The 22,651-nt window shown below is 39.8% G+C and overlaps 1 protein-coding gene across 1 annotated transcript in view; it reads left to right on the top strand.

Moving 5' to 3' along the window:
* ASB3 (ankyrin repeat and SOCS box containing 3) overlaps window positions 1-22,651 on the top strand; it is a 623,585-nt gene that overhangs the window by 173,053 nt on the left and 427,881 nt on the right. Inside the window, exon 3 of the mRNA XM_053712695.1 lies at window positions 14,317-14,429. Within this exon, the coding sequence (XP_053568670.1) occupies window positions 14,317-14,429 (113 nt within the window). The remainder of the gene's footprint in view (window positions 1-14,316; window positions 14,430-22,651) is intronic.

Genomic DNA, 22,651 nt, shown 5'->3' on the forward strand with positions numbered 1-22,651 from the left:
ATGGGATAGGATAAGACAGCGCTTAAACAATATATAAAGAGGATTTGAAGATCATTTACTGTCCCTCCATTTTAAGAAAAAGCCCATAATCAAGACACAAAGGGATTGTTATTTTGGGGACTCAAAAAAATCACCTCCAGAAGAGGTGGTAATTTAACACTAAAACTTCTACAGATTGAAGCAGAATTTATTGTAAATTTCGCTTCACTTACCCCAGGAGGGCTCAATGCAGAATTAGACCTCAATCCTTTTATCTGACCCTCCTTATATATTTAGCACCCTTGTATCAATTATATATTTATGACAGATTATTTCTAAACTATACAGACATTTTCTCTGTTTAATGTCCAAAGATCCCCCAACAGTAGTTTTTATATTTGATTTTTTATATGAATTTTTATATGAATCTTCTACATACATCATATTTATATGAATTTTTATAGAATTTTTATAAAAATTGTTATGACATTTTTTATGGAATTTTTATAGGATTTTTTATACTCTCATATTATTGAGTATAAATTATTTACCATCTTAAAGATGTTTTTTTTTTGTTTTAAATCTTTCTATAATAATGTTCTTTTAAAACATTAAAGATTTAAAATTTGTTTCTTTGTCAATATGTTATCACAGGGTGTCACACATCAACGCGTTTCAGCTCCACATGAGCCTTTTTCAAGAACTTGAAACGCGTTGATGTGTGACACCCTGTGATTACAGCGATTTAAAATTTGTTTCTTTGTCAATATGTTATCACAGGGTGTATCTTTTCAATTTACTTCTATTATCAAATTTTCTTTGTTTCCTTGGAATCCTCTCTTGAAAAGCAGGAAGATAAGCTCAGCAGTGTGCACTATATGACAGCAGTTTTGCAAGAATGTTATACGTTAGTAAGAGCACTAGATGGCGGCACTTTTTCCTGCCGAGTAGTGCTCTATTTATGTGCACTCTACCTATCTAGACATAAAGAATAACAAGTACAAAGCAAATTTGATAATAGAAGTAAATTGGAATTTTTTTAAAAAAATTGTAAAATTGTATATGCTCTGTCTATATCATGAAAGAAAAATGTTGGTTTTCTTGTCCCTTTAAGTAACATTAATAAATGACAAAGTGTTATAATATTAATCTGCTCCAAACCCAGCTACTTCATAATGCCTCCCAAGGTCCTTTTTAACGGGTTCTGATTTTATTGACCACCCAGCTAAAATTAGTAATATTAAGCTACAGTATAGAGCTAAATGTTCAATTGTTATTGTAAAGAGTAGCATTGAATACACTAATGTTAAATTATTCAATTAATTTATGCTTTTGGATAGCAGAAAATTATATAATATTACACTGCCCCAACTCGGCTACTTCTTAATGCCACCCAGCTGGCAACATTTTCTGCGGGGAACACTTCTGTTGCTCTTTACTTTGCAAAAAGGAGGTAAAGAGATTATGACATAAAAAATATGTTGCTATCGATATATTTTTTTCACTTTACATTAACCCTTTGTGAACCCAGTCTATAACACATCTTGCAATTCTTGGCACTGAAATACTACAAACCATTTTAACATTCTCATATGAATTAGGTCTAAATGCTTTGTAAGTGTGTGGGAAACATCTGAATGCTTCTATGATAAAAAAAAGGAAAAACACACATTTTGTTAGGAATATTTTACTTTTATGAAATATCCACTAGGTGTCACTGTGAACCAAGTACCAGAGCCATACAAGTCTTGATTATTATAGTCAAGTTATCTAAAATCCATTGCTTTAAACAGAAGAAAAATAAATTGCAGAAAAATGTAGAAAGGGGACTCATTTCATTTCATTTTTGTGCTCACCGTGCTCACATTTACCAACAGATTTCTCCGTTTTGACATTTCATTCCTTCCATGGATTTTTCCCCTTTGTGCATAAAAAAAATAACTAATTAAAAAACAGTACTATGGATTTATCGACATTACTGTATATTCCTATCTATTTATTGTCAATAGATTGGCAAGAAATGTTCAGCTTAAATATGATACCGAATTTTATATTACTGATAGCTTTGAAAATCAAATTTCTTTGAAATCCAGCAGATGCCAGTCCAATAAAGCATCTGACATCTGCAAATTAATTCATTTTCATTGTCAGATAATTCAGTTAAACAGACACACAGTACTAATTTTAGATCATTATATATAAAAGAACTTTCCTTTTTTGTTTTCCATGATTGTTTACTAATAGAAAGTTTCATATCTATGCACTTTTCTGCTGAGCTTGTTGAAATCTATTGATTAGCTTTTGAGCTGTAAATGCCATCTATCCTTTTTTCCCAATTATCGTAGCAAGCGTTGATGTAATGCTTTGTGTCCACACCTCATTAATAACGCTGTGATGATCAGAAACAATGAGGAGGTAGTTTACATAAATCTCTTAGGAGGTCAAAATTGTTTTCAGTGATGGTTAGTTTATCTTGTAGATTTTACATTTCACATTTTAAAATCTATACACAGTGAAATATAGAATAATATATTAATATTATTATTGTTTTCTCAGATGTGTTAAACGTTTGTGGACGAGCTACATTTCTAAAGGGCTTTCTTAATTAAGCGCTATAATTGTCTGTATTACATTGCAGCTAAGGATGACATTTACCATGTGTCTTACTGCTGTAATTTTATGATTTATGAAGAAGAGCTTCTAACATTGGCAAATTAAAATAAGCTTTTTGAAAACCTTATTAAAGGGCTATAAAATGGCAACAATAAAAGGCTGTTTGTTAGAATATTATTTTGTGCTATTGCTTGCAAAGAACTGTGTGCTTAAAGGGACATGAAACAACATTTTTGTTTTCATGATTTAGACAGAACATTTTTAAACAACTTTCCAGTTTACCTCGATTATCATTTTTTTTCATTCTCTTGGTATCATTTGTGGAAGGAGCAGCAATGTTTTACTGGTTTCTAACTGAACACAAAAAAACCCCCAAAAAACCTTTTATTTTAGTACTGGCAGACTTTCTGCCAGTACTTAGAGGGACATTCCAGTCAAAATTTAAATGCACATAGACTTATTACATCTTTGAATAGAAACACATTTGCAATATAAAAGTATTGGCAAAAATGCTTCTAGTAAAAGTTATCACAGTTCAAGTGTTAACATTTTTCTCTGCACGTGCATGTGAAGCATAGCTAGATATTCTCAGTGCACCCATATTTTAACTAATGCAGCTGCTCAGATCATCTGTGGGGCTTGTATCATGTTCGCAATCAACAAATTGAGTCATTACCAGATGGTACATGCACCTTAGGCTCTCTGAGCAAGTGCGGTGTTTAAAATGCTGGTGCACGGTGCATACTTAAATACACTTTTGAAACAGCTATAGCTTTTATTAGAAGCATTTTTGCTAATGCATGTATATTACAAAATACTTCTATTCAATACCGAAATGCACCGATGTGGTTTCCAATCTTGGCTGGAATATCCCTTTAAAGCTTGTCAGTGTAATAGCTTTGTTAACACTTTTAATGGAAAAGGACAAAAGTGAGAATTCAGGAGTGTGTATGCTCACCTTGCTCCTGAGACTAAATCATACTTACCTGATACCTGTGTATGCTCACCTTGCTCCTGAGTCCAAAGCATACTTACCTGATACCTGTGATTGCTCACCTTGCTTCTGAGTCCAAAGCATTCTTACCTGATAACTTTGTATGCTCACCTTGCTCCTGAGTCTAAAGCATACTTACCTGATACCTGTGTATGCTCACCTTGCTCCTGACTCCAAAGCATACTTACCTGATACCTGTGTATGCTCACCTTGCTCCTGAGACTAAATCATACTTACCTGATACCTGTGTATGCTCACCTTGCTCCTGAGTCCAAAGCATACTTACCTGATACCTGTGATTGCTCACCTTGCTTCTGAGTCCAAAGCATACTTACCTGATACCTTTGTATGCTCACCTTGCTCCTGAGTCTAAAGCATACTTACCTGATACCTGTGTATGCTCACCTTGCTCCTGAGTCCAAAGCATACTTACATGATACCTTTGTATGCTCACCTTGTTTCTGAGTCCCAAAGCATTACTTACTTGATACCTGTGTATGCTCACCTTGCTTCTGAGTACAAAACATACTTACCTGATGATACCTGTGTATGCTCACCTTGCGCCTGACTCCAAAGCATACTTACCTGATACCTGTGTATGCTCACCTTGCTCCTGAGACTAAATCATACTTACCTGATACCTGTGTATGCTCACCTTGCTCCTGAGTCCAAAGCATACTTACCTGATACCTGTGATTGCTCACCTTGCTTCTGAGTCCAAAGCATACTTACCTGATACCTTTGTATGCTCACCTTGCTCCTGAGTCTAAAGCATACTTACCTGATACCTGTGTATGCTCACCTTGCTCCTGAGTCCAAAGCATACTTGCATGATACCTTTATATGCTCACCTTGTTTCTGAGTCCCAAAGCATTACTTACTTGATACCTGTGTATGCTCACCTTGCTTCTGAGTACAAAACATACTTACCTGATGATACCTGTGTATGCTCACCTTGCGCCTGACTCCAAAGCATACTTACCTGATACCTGTGTATGCTCACCTTGCTTCTGAGTCCAAAGCATTCTTACCTGATACATGTGTATGCTCACCATGCTTCTGAGACCAAGCATACTTACCTGATACCTGTGTATGCTCACCATGCTCCTGAGACCAAGCATACTTACCTTGATACCTGTGTATGCTTGTCTTGCTCCTGAGACTATAACATACTTACCTGATACATTTGTATGCTCACCTTGCTCTTTAGACTAAAGCATACGTACCTGATACCTGTGTATGCTCACCTTGCTCCTGAAAGCTAAGCACTATAACCTGATACCGGTGTATGCTCACCGTGTTCCCGAAGCTGCGCCTGCTGTACCTACCTGGTATCCAATGACAGTCTCATCAACAATAACCGCTAGGTATTCTGTGCCTGCTGAAAAATCTTTGTCTATTATACCAGTGACAGCCTTCTTCAAACAATCTGTACCTACCTGGTATCCTGTGACAGTCTCACCAACAGTACCCGCTTGGTATCTTGTGCCTGCTAAGAAATCTGTGTCTACTATACGGGTGACGGCGTTCGTTAAACCAGCTGTGCATGCTGTACTTATCTTGTATCCTGTGACAGTCTCACCAACAGTACCTGCTGGTTATCCTGTGCCTGCTGAGAAACCTGTGTCTACCATACCAGTGACAGCATTCTTCAAACCAGCTGTGCCTGCTGTACCTATCTGACATCCTCTGACAGTCTCACAGTAGTGGGTATCCTGTGCCTGCTGAGAAACCTGTGTCTACCTTACCAGATAGGGATGCACCGATACAAGTATCGGTATCGGTGCTGATACTGAGCATTTGCATGAGTACTTGTACTCGTGCCGAATGTGCTGATACCTAAACCGATACTGTGAGCGGATGTTACTGCTTGCTGTCTGAGAGCTTTAATTTAGGTTGCGCACAAACACATGCATTTTATACACATATAACATATACCTGAGTTCAAGTTTGTAAGAAAGGGAAGAGGGTAGTAAATTGTAAGCAGCATGGTAGATTTGCTAGTTAGGAAACATTTAATGCTACTGCCGCAGATACCATCACTACGCATGGCATGATGATATTTATAGTTTCCGTGTCTGCTCATAATGTCCACATCTGATGATCTGAAGCGGCAGCATAGTGCCCTGTACAGCTAATATCCCTTATGCGGCTATCTCAGAGGAGCAGAAGTTTTTGGCTTCAGTTTGTCTGCTGGCTGTGCTTTTACCAAACTATAGCAAATACACCGGCAGCTGTTGCTTTAAGACAACTAAAGTGTCAACGATCACTTCCTCCTCCTCCGGACAGATAAGTAGGCATTACGCAGTGCGTTCTTTTAATTGGAATCTGCTTAAGGTCAGTTTTTTTCTGTGCTCTCTGACTTGTAAAAGGTAACAAGGGCCAGACTTCTTACAAGAATACTATTTGTAGTTTGCAATCATTTAACCTTTTAGCTGCAAAAGTGGACTTTTTTTGTTAGCATTTTATTATGCAGCTTAAAAAAATGGCAACAGGTTGTAATAACAAATGTGTGTTTACTACAACCGGCATACAGTATATGTCTGCATTATTTAATAAAATGCAATCTATTTGCATAATTTGTTAAAAGGAAAAAAACCCATGTCCCTGAATTAATATGCAAACAAAAGGTATGTACAGTATATGTACTTTTCTTTTTATTATGACATGTGCCTCTAACAGTTGTTAAAAAGTTATGCCTTGTGCCTGCATTAGAGGGAGTCTCCTCATGGCGATTTTATTGATTGATATAACTATCCTGGATTAGTAAAATTGGATTATCTAGCCTGATTAACATGTTATCTCACAAAAATCAAGTTAACTAATAATTTCTTTAAAAATATCCATTATGTTGGCTATGCTTTCTTCCTTCAAGTCTGGTGTTAATTGACCTGAGCAATGTGAGCGATTTATATAAATAAGCCATAATCCTTGTGTGTGTATAATGTATAATATATCCTGGGAGGGAGAGAGAGAGCTATGGGGGGACGGAGAGAGGGAGCTATGGGGAGGGAGGGAGAGATCTATGTGGAAGAAAAAGAGAGAGCTATGGGTAGGAGGATAGAGAGAGAGCTATGGGGAGGGGGATAGAGAGCTATGGGGAGGGAGAGAGCTATGGGGAGGAAGATAGCTATGGGGGGACGGAGAGATCGAGCTATGGGGAGGGAGGGAGAGATCTATGGGGAAGAAAAAGAGAGAGCTATGGGTAGGGGGATAGAGAGCTATGGGAGGAAGGGAGAGAGCTATGGGGAGGGAGATAGCTATGGGGAGGGAGTAAAGTATCAGTAATTGGTATTGGCGAGTACTTGAGAAAAGTATCAGTACTTGTACTCTGTCTAAACAAAATGGCATCCCTACCAGTAACAGTCTTCTTCAAACCAGCTGCACCTATCAGATATTCTCTGTCAACCTCACCCTTTACTGCTCAATTTAAACACCAGTGTCTATTGGACTTTGTTACTGCAAAAATACTTTAGTGATTTGCATATAACCTTTTCTGTGATCTTCAATCTGAACTACTAACTGTTCTTTTACTTATCTATCCGTAAAGCTTTCAAAAGACTTTCATTTGTTCTGTGTATCTGTTCCGGCATTCTGTTCCACACACCCTAACCCCCTCACAAAAGCTGTTTAAAATTGTGTGCTCTACTTAAATCAAGAAAGAGAACTATTTGGGTTTAATGCCCCTTTAAGTGCTCAATAAAATTTATGCAACAATGTATTGGCCAGCGCACCTATGCCTTTAATGAGTTCTCAATTATTAGTTTTACTTTCTGGAGTTTATTAAATTGTTTACAAATGGATATTTCTCTTGTAAGGTGTATCCAGTCCACGGATTCATCCATTACTTGTGGGATATTCTCCTTCCCAACAGGAAGCTGCAAGAGGATCACCCACAGCAGAGCTGTCTATATAGCTCCTCCCCTAACTGCCACCTTCAGTCATTCTCTTGCAGCTCTCGACAAGGGAAGTAGCTAGAGAGATGTGGTGAATTAGTGTAGTTTATCTTCAATCAAAAGTTTGTTATTTTTAAACGGTGCCGGCGTTGTACTGTTTTTTTACCTCAGGCAGAAATTAGAAGAAGAATTTGCCTGAGGTTTTTGATGATCTTAGCAGGTTGTAACTAAGGTCCACTGCTGTTCTCACACATAACTGAAGAGATGGGGAAACTTCAGCTGGGAGAACGGCCTGCAGAATTAACTGCCCTGAAGTATGTTCAGTATATTTTTTTCTAGAGGATGATAAGAACTAGAAAATGCTGACAGTGCCTGATATAGTTAAGGTAAGCCTGATTGCAGTGATTTAATAACGACTGGCATCATGCTTGCAGTAAAGGGTAATTTTCATATTACTTTTACTGAGGTGATAAATCTTTATTTGGGGCCTAGTTTTCCACATGGCTGTTATTTTACTCCTAGGAATAGTTTTTTAAGGCCTTCTGACTTTGAGTGCATGGTGGGAGGGGCCTATTTTCGCGCTCTAATTGCGCAGTTGTTTATTACATCCTGAGACATCCAGCTTCCCTGAAGGAGTCCCCTGACATATTGGACCTCTGTAAAGGGTTTTTGTGCCTAAAAAAAGTCGTTTTAGGGGAAGGTAGGAGCCACAGTAGAGCTGTGGCAGTTTGCTTGTGACTGTTATAACGGTTTTTACCGTTTTTTTGCTTCGTTTTTTTACCTGAGGGGTTAATCATCCATTTGCAAGTGGGTGCAATGCTATTTTAGTCTATTATATACACTGTAAAATTTTCATAGAGTTAACTGCTTTTTTCACTGTTTTGCAGTTTTTGTGTTTGTTTTTTCCCCTTAAAGGCACAGTATCGTTTTTTATATTCTGCTTTTTCACATTAATTAAAGTGTTTTCAAAGCTTGCTGGTCTCATTACTAGTCTGTTAAACATTTCTGACATAGAGGAAACTCCTTGTTCATTATGTTTAGAAGCCATTGTGGAACCCCCTCTTAGAATGTGTACCAAATGCACTGATCTTACTATAAGTTATAAAGACCATATTCTGGCTTTAAAAGATTTATCACCAGAGGAAATTGACAAGGGGGAAGTTATGCCGACTAACTCTCCCCACGTGTCAGAGCCTTTAACTCCCGCTCAAGAGGCGCCAAGTACATCTAGCGCGCCCATTGCGTATACTTTACAAGACATGGCGGCAGTTATGAATCATACTCTTACAGAATTATTGTCCAAACTGCCAGGGTTACAAGAAAAGCGAGACAGCTCTGGGACTAGAAAAAATACAGAGCTCTCTGACGCTTTAGTAGCTATGTCCGATATACCCTCACAATGTGCAGAAGCCGAAGAAGGAGAGCTTCTATCTGTGGGTGATTTTTCTGACTCAGGGAAGACACTTCAACCTGATTCCGATATGTCTACATTTAAATTTAAGCTTGAACACCTCCGCATGTTGCTCAGGGATGTTTTAGCAACTCTGGATGACTGTGACGCCATTGTAGTCCCAGAGAAATTGTGTAAATTGGATAAATACTACACAGTGCCTGTTTACACTGATGTTTTTCCAATACCTAAGAGGTTTTCAGAAATTATTACTAAGGAATGGGATAGACCAGGTGTACCGTTCTCTCCCCCTCCTGTTTTTAAAAAGATGTTCCCCATAGATGCCGCTACACGGGACTTGTGGCAAACGGTCCCTAAGGTGGAGGGAGCAGTCTCTACTCTAGCGAAGCGTACAACTATCCCTGTCGAGGACAGTTGTGCTTTTCTAGACCCAATGGACAAAAAATTAGAGGGTTACCTTAAGAAATTTTTTATTCAACAAGGTTTTATTCTCCAGACCCTTGCATGCATTGCCCCTGTCACTGCTGCTGTGGCCTTCTGGTTTGAGTCTTTAGAAGAGGCTCTACAGGTAGAAACCCCATTGGATGATATCCTTGACAAGCTTAAAGCTCTTAAGCTAGCCAATTCATTTGTTTCTGACGCCGTTGTTCATTTAACCAAACTAACAGCTAAGAACTCAGGTTTTGCTATTCAGGCGTGTAGGGCGCTATGGCTTAAATCCTGGTCAGCTGACGTTACTTCAAAGTCTAAGCTTCTCAACATTCCCTTCAAAGGGCAGACCCTATTCGGGCCTGGACTGAAGGAGATCATTTCTGATATTACTGGAGGAAAAGATCACGCCCTTCCTCAGGATAGGTCCAACAAATTAAGGACCAAACAGCCTAATTTTCGTGCCTTTCGAAACTTCAAGAGTGGCGCAGCTTCAACTTCCTCTAATACAAAACAAGAGGGAAATTTTGCCCAGTCCAAGCCGGTCTGGAGACCTAGCCAGGCTTGGAACAAAGGAAAGCAGGCCAAAAAACCTGCTGCTGCCTCTAAGACAGCATGAAAGATCAGCCCCCGATCCTGTAACGGATCTAGTAGGGGGCAGACTTTCTCTCTTCGCCCAGACTTGGGCAAGAGATGTCCAGGATCCCTGGGCGTTGGAAATCGTGTCCCAGGGATATCTTCTGGACTTCAAAGCTTCTTCCCCAAAAGGAAGATTTCATCTCTCACAGTTATGGGAGTGATCCACCCAGTTCCAAAGGAGGAACAGGGGCAAGGCTTCTATTCAAATCTGTTTGTGGTTCACAAGAAAGAGGGAACCTTCAGACCAATCTTAGATCTCAAGATCCTAAAGAAATTTCTCAGGGTCCCATCCTTCAAGATGGAGACTATTCGAACCATCCTACCTATGATCCAGGAGGGTCAATATATGACTACCGTGGACTTAAAGGATGCTTATCTACACATTCCGATACACAGAGATCATCATCGGTTTCTCAGGTTCGCCTTCCTAGACAGGCATTACCAGTTTGTGGCTCTTCCCTTTGGGTTAGCTATGGCACCAAGAATCTTTACGAAGGTTCTGGGGTCACTCCTAGCAGTCCTAAGGCCGCGGGGTATAGCAGTAGCCCCTTACCTAGACGACATTCTGATACAGGCGTCAAATTTTCAAATCGCCAGGTCCCATACAGACATTGTTCTGGCATTTCTGAGGTCGCATGGGTGGAAAGTGAACGAAGAAAAAAGTTCTCTATCCCCTCTCACAAGAGTTTCCTTCCTAGGAACTCTGATAGATTCTGTAGAAATTAAGATTTACCTGACAGAGGCCAGGTTGTCAAAACTTCTAAACTCCTGCCGTGTTCTTTATTCTACTTCTCGCTCTTCAGTGGCTCAGTGTATGGAAGTAATCGGCTTAATGGTAGCGGCAATGGACATATTGCCGTTTGCCCGCCTACATCTCAGACCGCTGCAACTCTGCATGTTCAGTCAGTGGAATGGGGATTACACAGATTTGTCCCCTCTACTAAATCTGGATCAAGAGACCAGGGATTCTCTTCTCTGGTGGTTATCTCGGGTCCATCTGTCCAAGGGTATGACCTTCCGCAGGCCAGATTAGACAATAGTAATGACAGATGCCAGCCTTCTGGGCTGGGGTGCAGTCTGGAACTCCCTGAAGGCTCAGGGCTTGTGCACTCAGGAGGAGACACTCCTTCCGATAAACATTCTTGAACTAAGAGCGATATTCAATGCTCTTCAGGCTTGGCCTCAGCTAGCTGCGGTCAGGTTAATCAGATTTCAGTCGGACAACATCACGACTGTAGCCTACATCAACCATCAAGGGGGAACAAGGAGTTCCCTAGCAATGTTGGAGGTTTCTATAATTCTATGGGCAGAGGTTCACTCTTGCCATCTATCAGCTATCCATATCCCAGGAGTAGAGAACTGGGAGGCAGATTTTCTAAGTCAACAGACTTTTCATCCGGGGGAGTGGGAACTCCATCCGGAGGTGTTTGCACAGTTGATTCAACTTTGGGGCAAACCAGAACTGGATCTCATGGCGTCTCGTCAGAACGCCAAGCTTCCTTGTTACGGATCCAGGTCCAGGGATCCCAAGGCAGCGCTGATAGATGCTCTAGCAGCGCCTTGGTCTTTCAACCTGGCTTATGTGTTTCCACCGTTTTCTCTGCTCCCTCGTCTGATTGCCAAGATCAAGCAGGAGAGAGCTTCGATGATTTTGATAGCACCTGCGTGGCCACGCAGGACTTGGTATGCAGATCTGGTGGACATGTCATCCCTTCCACCATGGACTCTACCGCTGAGGCAGGACCTTCTACTTCAGGGTCCTTTCAACCATCCAAATCTAATTTCTCTGCGTCTGACTGCTTGGAGATTGAACGCTTGATTTTATCAAAACGTGGTTTCTCCAAATTGGTCATTGATACCTTAATTCAGGCTTGAAAGCCTGTCACCAGGAAAATCTATCATAAGATATGGTGTAAATATCTTCATTGGTGTGAATCCAAGGGTTACTCATGGAGTAAAGTCAGGATTCCCAGGATATTATCTTTTCTCCAAGAAGGATTGGAGAAGGGATTGTCAGCTAGTTCCTTAAAGGGACAGATTTCTGCTCTGTCTATTCTTTTGCACAAACGTCTGGCGGATGTTCCAGACATTCAGGCGTTGTGTCAGGCGTTAGTTAGAATCAAGCCTGTGTTTAAAACTGTTGCTCCGCCATCGAGTTTAAATTTTGTTCTTAAAGTTCTTCAAGGGGTTCCGTTTGAACCTCTGCATTCCATAGATATTAAGCTTTTATCTTGGAAAGTTCTGTTTTTGGTAGCTATCTCTTCGGCTCGAAGAGTTTCAGAGTTATCTGCCTTGCAGTGTGATTCCCCTTATCTGATCTTCCATGCAGATAAGGTAGTTTTGCGTACCAAACCTGGGTTTCTTCCTAAGGTGGTATCTAATAAGAATGTCAATCAGGAGATTGTTGTTCCATCACTGTGTCCTAATCCTTCTTCAAAAAAGGAACGTCTATTACACAATCTTGACGTGGTTCGTGCTTTAAAGTTTTATTTACAAGCTACTAAAGATTTTCGTCAAACATCTGCATTGTTTGTTGTCTACTCTGGACAGAGGAAAGGCCAAAAGGCTTCAGCAACTTCTCTTTCCTTTTGGTTAAGAAGTATAATTCGCTTAGCTTATGAGACTGCTGGCCAGCAGCCTCCTGAAAGAATTACAGCTCATTCCAATAGAGTGGTAGCTTCCACATGGGCTTTTAAAAATGAGGCTTCTGTTGAACAGATTTGTAAGGCGGCGACTTGGTCTTCGCTTCATACTTTTTCTAAATTCTACAAATTTGATACTTTTGCTTCTTCTGAGGCTATTTTTGGGAGAAAGGTCTTACAGGCAGTGGTTCCTTCCATTTAAGCGCCTGCCTTGTCCCTCCCTTCATCCGTGTCCTATAGCTTTGGTATTGATATCCCACAAGTAATGGATGAATCCGTGGACTGGATACACCTTAAAAGAGAAAACAAAATTTATGCTTACCTGATAAATGTATTTCTCTTGTGGTGCATCCAGTCCACGGCCCGCCCTGTCATTTTAAGGCAGGTGTTTTTTATTTTTAAACTACAGTCACCACTGCACCCTATAGTTTCTCCTTTCTCTTGTTTGTCTTCGGTCAAATGACTGGAGGTGACAGTTAGGGGAGGAGCTATATAGACAGCTCTGCTGTGGGTGATCCTCTTGCAGCTTCCTGTTGGGAAGGAGAATATCCCACAAGTAATGGATGAATCCGTGGACTGGATACACCACAAGAGAAATAAATTTATCAGGTAAGCATAAATTTTGATTTTACCTGAACCAAGTAGCTGATTAGCCCTTTGAAACCACCACATATACTGTAAATTATGGGTATTAAAATGTTAATTTTTAATTGCTTTTTCTAAGTATTGGTCTGTGTGTATACCATGAGAGATAAGACTTTTGTATATAAAGAGAGCAAAGATAAGGTCTGCTCTTCCAGCAAGCACTGCCCATTTTAGTTTCAAAGAGGAAAAACAGATATTTCATATACTAGAATAAACCTAAAGGTACACTTTTCCAAACATTTTAAACTCTGCAGCTAGTATAACAAGTTATTGCAAACACACAGGAGAAACCAGTTTTACAGTAAGCTGTCTTTTTAAACACTGTTATACTACAAGTTAGCCAGAAAATTCCTTAGTTTGTGGGTTTACTTAAAGAGATAGTCAAGTAAAAAAAAACACTCATTATTTTAGATAGGGCATGTAATTTTAAACAACTTTCCAATTTACTTTTATCACCAATTTTGCTTTTTTCTCTTGGTATTCTTAGTTGAAAGCTAAACCTAGGTAGGCTCATATGATTATTTCTTAGCCCTTGAAAGCCGCCTCTTATCACATGCTTTATTTATTTGCTTTTCACAACAGGGGAAAGCTAGTTCATGTGAGCCATATAGATAACATTGTGATCACGCACGTAGCTTGTGGCAGACACTGCACTAATTGGCTAAAATGCAAGTCAATAGATAATAAACAGTCACAGTCATGTGATCAGGGGGCTGTCAGAAGATGCTTAGATACAAGGTAATCACAGAGGTAAAAAGTATATTAATATAACTGTTGGTTATGCAAAACTGGGGAATGGGTAATAAAGAGAATATCTATATTTCTAAACAATAAAAATTCTGGTGAAGACTGTGCCTTTAATGTAAATGAAACTCGGCGCCCCCTGCAGACACTGCACAAAACTTGAAATAGGCTACACCTCCTTATAAAGGACCTTAACATTTATACAGAAGGTTCAGAACTTGGATTAAAACTTTTTTTTTAAATGTATTTCAATGCTGATAAAAATCACATGCAACATGATCATTTAAAAACAAATTTCTGTTTTGTATTTTTCTTTCTTTCAAGCTGTTGAAGGCGGGCATAAGGATGTTGTCAAGCTTTTGCTCAAGAATAAAGCAAATATGAATGGTTCTCATTCTTGTTCAGGGTGGAATCCATTGCACCAGGCCTCATTAATGGTAAGCATATGGTTTAGATGTTTGTATTTGTTGGTGATTGATGGCTACACATATGTCTCTTGTCAGTGGCTCACCAGATGTTTAAATAGCTCCCAGAAGTGCATTGCTGCTCCTGAGCATACTTTTCAACAAAGGATACCAAGAGAATGAAGGAAATGTGATAATAGATGTTCATTTTAAAGTTGGTTTAATTTTGACTTTATTGTCTGCTTATATATTTGTACTGTGGCAATAAATCCTAGCATTGGTGTCTAATTGCATCAAGCATAATACTAAACATAATTAAATAATTAGGAAAACCATAACTGCATCACACATTTTATTGGCATGATGCTAAATATTTTTTTCTAAACCAAGAGGCATTTTTTAAACCTAACTTTCTTATCTATACAGATACAAATGCACACTCTTTAGGTTTGCCTGCTATCCTATTGAAATGATTATATACTTTGGCCAGAGTGTGAAAATACTAGCGATATGGAACATTAAAGGGACACTGAACCCAAATTTTTTCTTTCAAGATTCAGATAGAGCATGATATTTTAATCAACTTTCTAATTTACTCCTATTATCAAATTTTCTTCATTCTCTTGGTATCTTTATTTGAAATACAAGAATGTAAGTTTAGATGCCGGCCCATTTTTGGTGAACAACCTGGGTTGTCCTTGCTGATTGGTGGATAAATTCATCCACCAATAAAAAAGTGCTGTCCAGAGTGCTGAAATCCAAAAAAAGCTTAGATGCCTTCTTTTCAAATAAAGATAGCAAGAGAAAGAAGAAAAATTGATAATAGAAGTAAATTAGAAAGTTGCTTAAAATTGCATGCTCTATCTGAATTGCAAAAGACAAAATTTGGATAATATGGCTGCTTTGCAATTCATACAAATTGCTTTTTTTTGCTCACATTACAAGTCAGTGTTGAATGTTTATTGTCTGCGCAGTATCTAGTGCACTCTATAGTATTCATGGCCAATAATTCAAATGCATAATTTGTATCAGATAATAGTATTAAATACAACAAAAGTAATATTTACTAACAGCATTAAATACAAAATCAGTATTTCAGATTGTGCACAACTTAAAGGGATATGAAGCCCTACAAATTTATTTTGTGATTCAGACAGAGAATACAATTTAAAAAAAAGTTTCATTCAATTTTACTTCTATTATCAAATGGGCTTTGTTCTTGTGTTATTCTTTGTTGAAGAGATACTTTGTAGGTGTTTGGAGCACTACATGGCAAGAATTAGAACTGCCATCTAGTGCTTGTGCATATGGATAACATTCTTGCAAAACTGCTGACATAGAGTGCTCCAGACATGCATGCTCCTAAGCGTACGTCTCTGCTTTTCAACAAAAGATACCAGGAAAACAAAGAAAATGTGATAATGGAAGTAAATTAGAAAGCTGTTTAAAATTGCATGCTCTATGTGAATCATGAATTAAACATTTTGGGTTTCATGTCCCTTTAACCTTGTGACTTGTAGTATGAGTGTATTGTGTGCAATACTGCTGCTTCCCTTTGAAAAGGTATTGGGCGTGTTATATAATTATCATATGCTTTGGTTAAGCATTTTAACCAACAACTTTAAATACCCAGTCAATGTTATTGTTTGCAATATAATGCACTGCCTGTTATCATTTGCACTCAATTTATAATCTTGGCTTTTTTGTCTATTGTTTGCCTTACATAGTATACCTAATGTAAGTCTTGTAGCTTTTGTTGCAATATTTTGTTTGAAAACAGATCTGGAAATAATTATACTCTTAGATCTGCAGTAATCAAATAATTTTGATTATTCCACTGTGCAAAGATGTGTCTGTTATGAGCTGTCATAATTACTCCCTTATATTGGCTATAAATACTATGACAATACTGTGAATTAATTAAAGAAGAATGAAATCATATTACAATTTGTTGTCAATCAAAAATGTCTCTGTAAGTGTAAGGCATAATTATATTTTATGCAGATATGTAAATAGTGTTTCTGGGGCCTTTTTATTTTTTCAAAACTTTATTTTTTTTTTTTAATAATGATTTGAAGATTCATATCTATGTAACATTATCTATAAAGCATTGATACTTGTGAGCAGACCTTAACCCCTTCACTAATGGGAACTTGAGAAAAAAGCTTGCCCAAAGTACCAGATAATTTTTAGCTTTTTTGCTATCATTCTGTTTAGACAGAAATAGAGCCTTTGCTTTTTTTATTTACCCATGAACACTTTATTATTTTATTTTTTCTGTAGTGAAGGGCACCCTCCCCACGTCCACCTTGAAGCGATTAATTTAGGGTCCCAACTCCCCCTCTAAGCTTCCTTTTTCTCTAGTGTAGGTCCCCATTCCTCCCTTTCTCCTGCCTAATTATTTTTCTGTAGTTTAGGGAATCCCGCCCCTCCTTCCTCCCTAGGCTGCTCACCAACCTCCCTCCTTCCCTCCCACCACTCCCACTTGGCACTACAGAATGATTGTTACAAAGAGTGGCACAGACAGTGTCACTCTCTGTAACGATCCAATTATCAGGCTTCATATAGTAAGGGAGCACAGTCAGTGCTGCCTTACTAGATGAAAGCAGATGCCTTCTTTCGCCTACTGCAGTCTCCACTGCCTACGCTGACAATAGGGACCTCAGCATGTGTCATAGTGTTGGACGTAGGCTCTAAAGGATTTAGTCAGTCTTTCTTTCCTAAGATATGGTGAGTCCACGGCTTGAGTAATTACTGTTGGGAATATGAGTCCTGGCCAGCAGGAGGAGGCAAAGAACAGCACAGTTTACTGCTAAGTATCACTCCCTTACCCACAACCCCCAGTCATTCTCTTTGCCTTTGGTGCATGGAGGAGGTGAAGTTTAGATGTCTGAAGTATTCCACGTCATTCCTTGCAGTCGGGTAGTGGTGGCTTTAAAGCAGTTAGGAACTTGTAAAGAGGTACTTACTTGGTTTTCCTAACAATTGCTGCCCTAGTTTAGAAAGCCAGAGATGGCTACTCTGTTCTTTTTTTCTCAAAGTTCTCTGTGAGAAACTGTGTCCTCTTGCACCTTGTAACTATCTACATGTCGGACAGCGGAGCAGGTAAGTGCTTTTTCTTCCAGTTGGAGAGACCATTCACTTAACAAATTAAAATACACTGCTTTCTCTTGTAAGGTGTATCCAGTCCACGGGTTCATCCATTACTTGTGGGATATTCTCCTTCCCAACAGGAAGCTGCAAGAGGACACCCACAGCAGAGCTGTCTATATAGCTCCTCCCCTAACTGCCACCCCCAGTCATTCTCTTGCAGCTCTCGACAAGATAGGAAGTATCAAGAGATATGTGGTGACTTAGTGTAGTTTTACCTTCAATCAAAAGTTTGTTGTTTTTAAACGGTACCGGTGTTGTACTGTTTTACTCTCAGGCAGAAATTAAAAGAAGAGTTCTGCCTGGAGGTTGATGATCTTAGCAGTTTGTAACTAAGGTCCATTGCTGTTCTTACACATAACTGAAGAGTATGGGACAACTTCAGTTGGGGGAACGGTCTGGAGATTACCTGCTTTGAGGTATGTTCAGTATATTTATTTCTAGAGGGATGAAACAGTTCTAGAAAATGCTGACAGAGCCTTGTGTATTTGAGGTAAGCCTGATTCAGTGATTTAACAGCGACTGGGCTCATGCTTACAAAACAGGGTAATACTCTTATTACTTAGTGACAGTTAAACGTTTACATGAATTCAAAAATAGGATGTTTTTTCTCTGAGGGAGATAACTCTTTATTTGGGGCCTAGTTTCCACATGGCTAATCAGATACTCCTAGGAGTATTTTCTTAAGGCCCCTCTGGCATCCAGTACATGGTGGGAGGGGCCTATTTTAGCGCTCTAAATGCACAGTTTTAATTCAGACTGAGACATCCAGCTTCCCTAGAGGAGTCCTTTGGCACCTGAGGACCATTATAAGGGGTTTATTTCTGCACAAAATCGTACTTGAGAGCAGGTAGGAGCCTCAGCACAGCTGTGGCAGGGTGCTTAACTGTCTTGTAACGTTTTTTTAATGTTTTTAAATCCGGTTTGGGGCCCAAGGGGTTAATCATCCATTTGCAAGTGGGTGCAATGTTGCTTTAGTCCCTTACACACACTGTAAAAATGTCAAAGACTTTACTATATTCTTACACTGTTTTGCAGTTTAAGTGTTAGTTTTTTTCTCTTAAAGGCACAGTAACATTTTTGTTTAATTGCTTTTTCACCTTTATTAAAGTGTTTTCCAAGCTTGCTTGTCTCATTACTAGTCTGTTAAACATGTCTGACATAGAGGAAACTCCTCCTTGTTCAATATGTTTAGAAGCTATGGTGGAACCCCCTCTTAGAATGTGTACCAAATGTACTGAAATTTCTATAAACTATAAAGACCATATTATGGCGCTTAAAGATTTATCTCCAGGGGATTCTCTGACTGAAAAAATGGAGATTATGCCATCTAGCTCTCCCCATGTGTCAGAACCTATAACTCCCGCTCAAGTGACGCCAAGTACATCTAGCGCGTCTAATTTCTCCAACATAGGTGTGTCCGGTCCACGGCGTCATCCTTACTTGTGGGATATTCTCCTCCCCAACAGGAAATGGCAAAGAGCCCAGCAAAGCTGGTCACATGATCCCTCCTAGGCTCCGCCTACCCCAGTCATTCTCTTTGCCGTTGTACAGGCAACATCTCCACGGAGATGGCTTAGAGTTTTTTAGTGTTTAACTGTAGTTTTTATTATTCAATCAAGAGTTTGTTATTTTAAAATAGTGCTGGTATGTACTATTTACTCTGAAACAGAAAAGAGATGAAGATTTCTGTTTGTAAGAGGAAAATGATTTTAGCAACCGTTACTAAAATCGATGGCTGTTTCCACACAGGACTGTTGAGAGGAATTAACTTCAGTTGGGGGAAACAGTGAGCAGACTTTTGCTGCTTGAGGTATGACACATTTCTAACAAGACCATGTAATGCTGGAAGCTGTCATTTTCCCTATGGGATCCGGTAAGCCATTTTTATTACATAAAGAAAAAAGGGCTTCACAAGGGCTTTTAAGACTGTAGACATTTTCTGGGCTAAAACGATTTATATATAAGCATATTTTATACCCCATAGCCTTGAGGAATTATTTTAATCTTGGGAACTATGTAAAATAACCGGCAGGCACTGTATTGGACACCTTATTCTCTAGGGGCTTTCCCTAATCATAGGCAGAGTCTCATTTTCGCGCCTCTATTGCGCACTTGTTTTTGGGAAGCATGACATGCAGATGCATGTGTGAGGAGCTCTGATACATAGAAAAGACTTTCTGAAGGCATCATTTGGTATCGTATTCCCCTTTGGGCTTGGTTGGGTCTCAGCAAAGCAGATACCAGGGACTGTAAAGGGGTTAAATATAAAAACGGCTCCGGTTCCGTTATTTTAAGGGTTAAAGTTTCCAAATTTGGTGTGCAATACTCTTAAGGATTTAAGACACTGTGGTGAAATTTTGGTGAATTTTGAACAATTCCTTCATACTTTTTCACATTTGCAGTAATAAAGTGTGTTCAGTTTAAAATTTAAAGTGACAGTAACGGTTTTATTTTAAAACGTTTTTTGTACTTTGTTATCAAGTTTATGCCTGTTTAACATGTCTGAACTACCAGATAGACTGTGTTCTGTATGTGGGGAAGCCAAGGTTCCTTCTCATTTAAATAGATGTGATTTATGTGACACAAAATTTAGAGAAAATGATGCCCAAGATAATTCCTCAAGTGAGGGGAGTAAGCATGGTACTGCATCATCCCCTCCTTCGTCTACACCAGTCTTGCCCACTCAGGAGGCCCCTAGTACATCTAGTGCGCCAATACTCCTTACTATGCAACAATTAACGGCTGTAATGGATAATTCTATCAAAAACATTTTAGCCAAAATGCCCACTTATCAGCGAAAGCGCGACTGCTCTGTTTTAGAAAATACTGAAGAGCATGAGGACGCTGATGATATTGGTTCTGAAGTGCCCCTACACCAGTCTGAGGGGGCCAGGGAGGTTTTGTCTGAGGGAGAAATTTCAGATTCAGGGAAAATTTCTCAACAAGCTGAACCTGATGTGATTACATTTAAATTTAAATTGGAACATCTCCGCGCTCTGCTTAAGGAGGTGTTATCTACTCTGGATGATTGTGAGAATTTGGTCATTCCAGAGAAATTATGTTAAATGGACAAGTTCCTAGAGGTCCCGGGGCCCCCCGAAGCTTTTCCTATACCCAAGCGGGTGGCGGACATTGTAAATAAAGAATGGGAAAGGCCCGGTATACCTTTCGTCCCTCCCCCCATATTTAAAAAATTGTTTCCTATGGTCGACCCCAGAAAGGACTTATGGCAGACAGTCCCCAAGGTCGAGGGGGCGGTTTCTACTCTAAACAAACGCACCACTATACCCATAGAAGATAGTTGTGCTTTCAAAGATCCTATGGATAAAAAATTAGAAGGTTTGCTTAAAAAGATGTTTGTTCAGCAAGGTTACCTTCTACAACCAATTTCATGCATTGTTCCTGTCACTACAGCAGCGTGTTTCTGGTTCGATGAACTAGAAAAGGCGCTCAATAATAATTCTTCTTCTTATGAGGAGATTATGGACAGAATTCATGCTCTCAAATTGGCTAATTCTTTCACCCTAGACGCCACTTTGCAATTGGCTAGGTTAGCGGCGAAAAATTCTGGTTTTGCTATTGTGGCGCGCAGAGCGCTTTGGCTAAAATCTTGGTCAGCGGATGCGTCTTCCAAGAACAAATTGCTTAACATTCCTTTCAAGGGGAAAACGCTGTTTGGCCCTGACTTGAAAGAGATTATCTCTGATATCACTGGGGGCAAGGGCCACGCCCTTCCTCAGGATAGGTCTTTCAAAGCCAAAAATAAACCTAATTTTCGTCCCTTTCGCAGAAACGGACCAGCCCCAAGTGCTACGTCCTCTAAGCAAGAGGGTAATACTTCTCAAGCCAAGCCAGCCTGGAGGCCAATGCAAGGCTGGAACAAAGGAAAGCAGGCCAAGAAACCTGCCACTGCTACCAAGACAGCATGAGATGTTGGCCCCCGATCCGGGACCGGATCTGGTGGGGGGCAGACTCTCTCTCTTCGCTCAGGCTTGGGCAAGAGATGTTCTGGATCCTTGGGCACTAGAAATAGTCTCCCAAGGTTATCTTCTGGAATTCAAGGGGCTTCCCCCAAGGGGGAGGTTCCACAGGTCTCAATTGTCTTCAGACCACATAAAAAAACAGGCATTCTTACATTGTGTAGAAGACCTGTTAAAAATGGGAGTGATTCATCCTGTTCCATTAGGAGAACAAGGGATGGGGTTCTACTCCAATCTGTTCGTAGTTCCCAAAAAAGAGGGAACATTCAGACCAATCTTAGATCTTAAGATCCTAAACAAGTTTCTCAAGGTTCCATCGTTCAAAATGGAAACCATTCGAACAATTCTTCCTTCCATCCAGGAAGGTCAATTCATGACCACGGTGGATTTAAAGGATGCGTATCTACATATTCCTATCCACAAGGAACATCATCGGTTCCTAAGGTTCGCATTCCTGGACAAGCATTACCAGTTTGTGGCACTTCCGTTCGGATTAGCCACTGCTCCAAGAATTTTCACAAAGGTACTAGGGTCCCTTCTAGCGGTGCTAAGACCAAGGGGCATTGCAGTAGTACCTTACTTGGACGACATTCTGATTCAAGCGTCGTCCCTTCCACAAGCAAAGGCTCACACGGACATTGTCCTGGCCTTTCTCAGATCTCACGGGTGGAAAGTGAACGTAGAAAAAAGTTCGCTATCTCCGTCAACAAGGGTTCCCTTCTTGGGAACAATAATAGACTCCTTAGAAATGAGGATTTTTCTGACAGAGGCCAGAAAATCAAAACTTCTAAACTCTTGTCAAATACTTCATTCTGTTCCTCTTCCTTCCATAGCGCAGTGCATGGAAGTAATAGGTTTGATGGTAGCGGCAATGGACATAGTTCCTTTTGCACGAATTCATCTAAGACCATTACAACTGTGCATGCTCAGTCAGTGGAATGGGGACTATACAGACTTGTCTCCGACGTTACAAGTAGATCAGAGGACCAGAGGTTCACTCCGTTGGTGGCTGTCCCTGGACAACCTGTCACAGGGGATGAGCTTCCGCAGACCAGAGTGGGTCATTGTCACGACCGACGCCAGTCTGGTGGGCTGGGGCGCGGTCTGGGGACCCCTGAAAGC

The sequence above is a fragment of the Bombina bombina genome, chromosome 4 (assembly GCF_027579735.1).
Source record: "Bombina bombina isolate aBomBom1 chromosome 4, aBomBom1.pri, whole genome shotgun sequence".
NCBI lineage: Eukaryota > Metazoa > Chordata > Amphibia > Anura > Bombinatoridae > Bombina > Bombina bombina.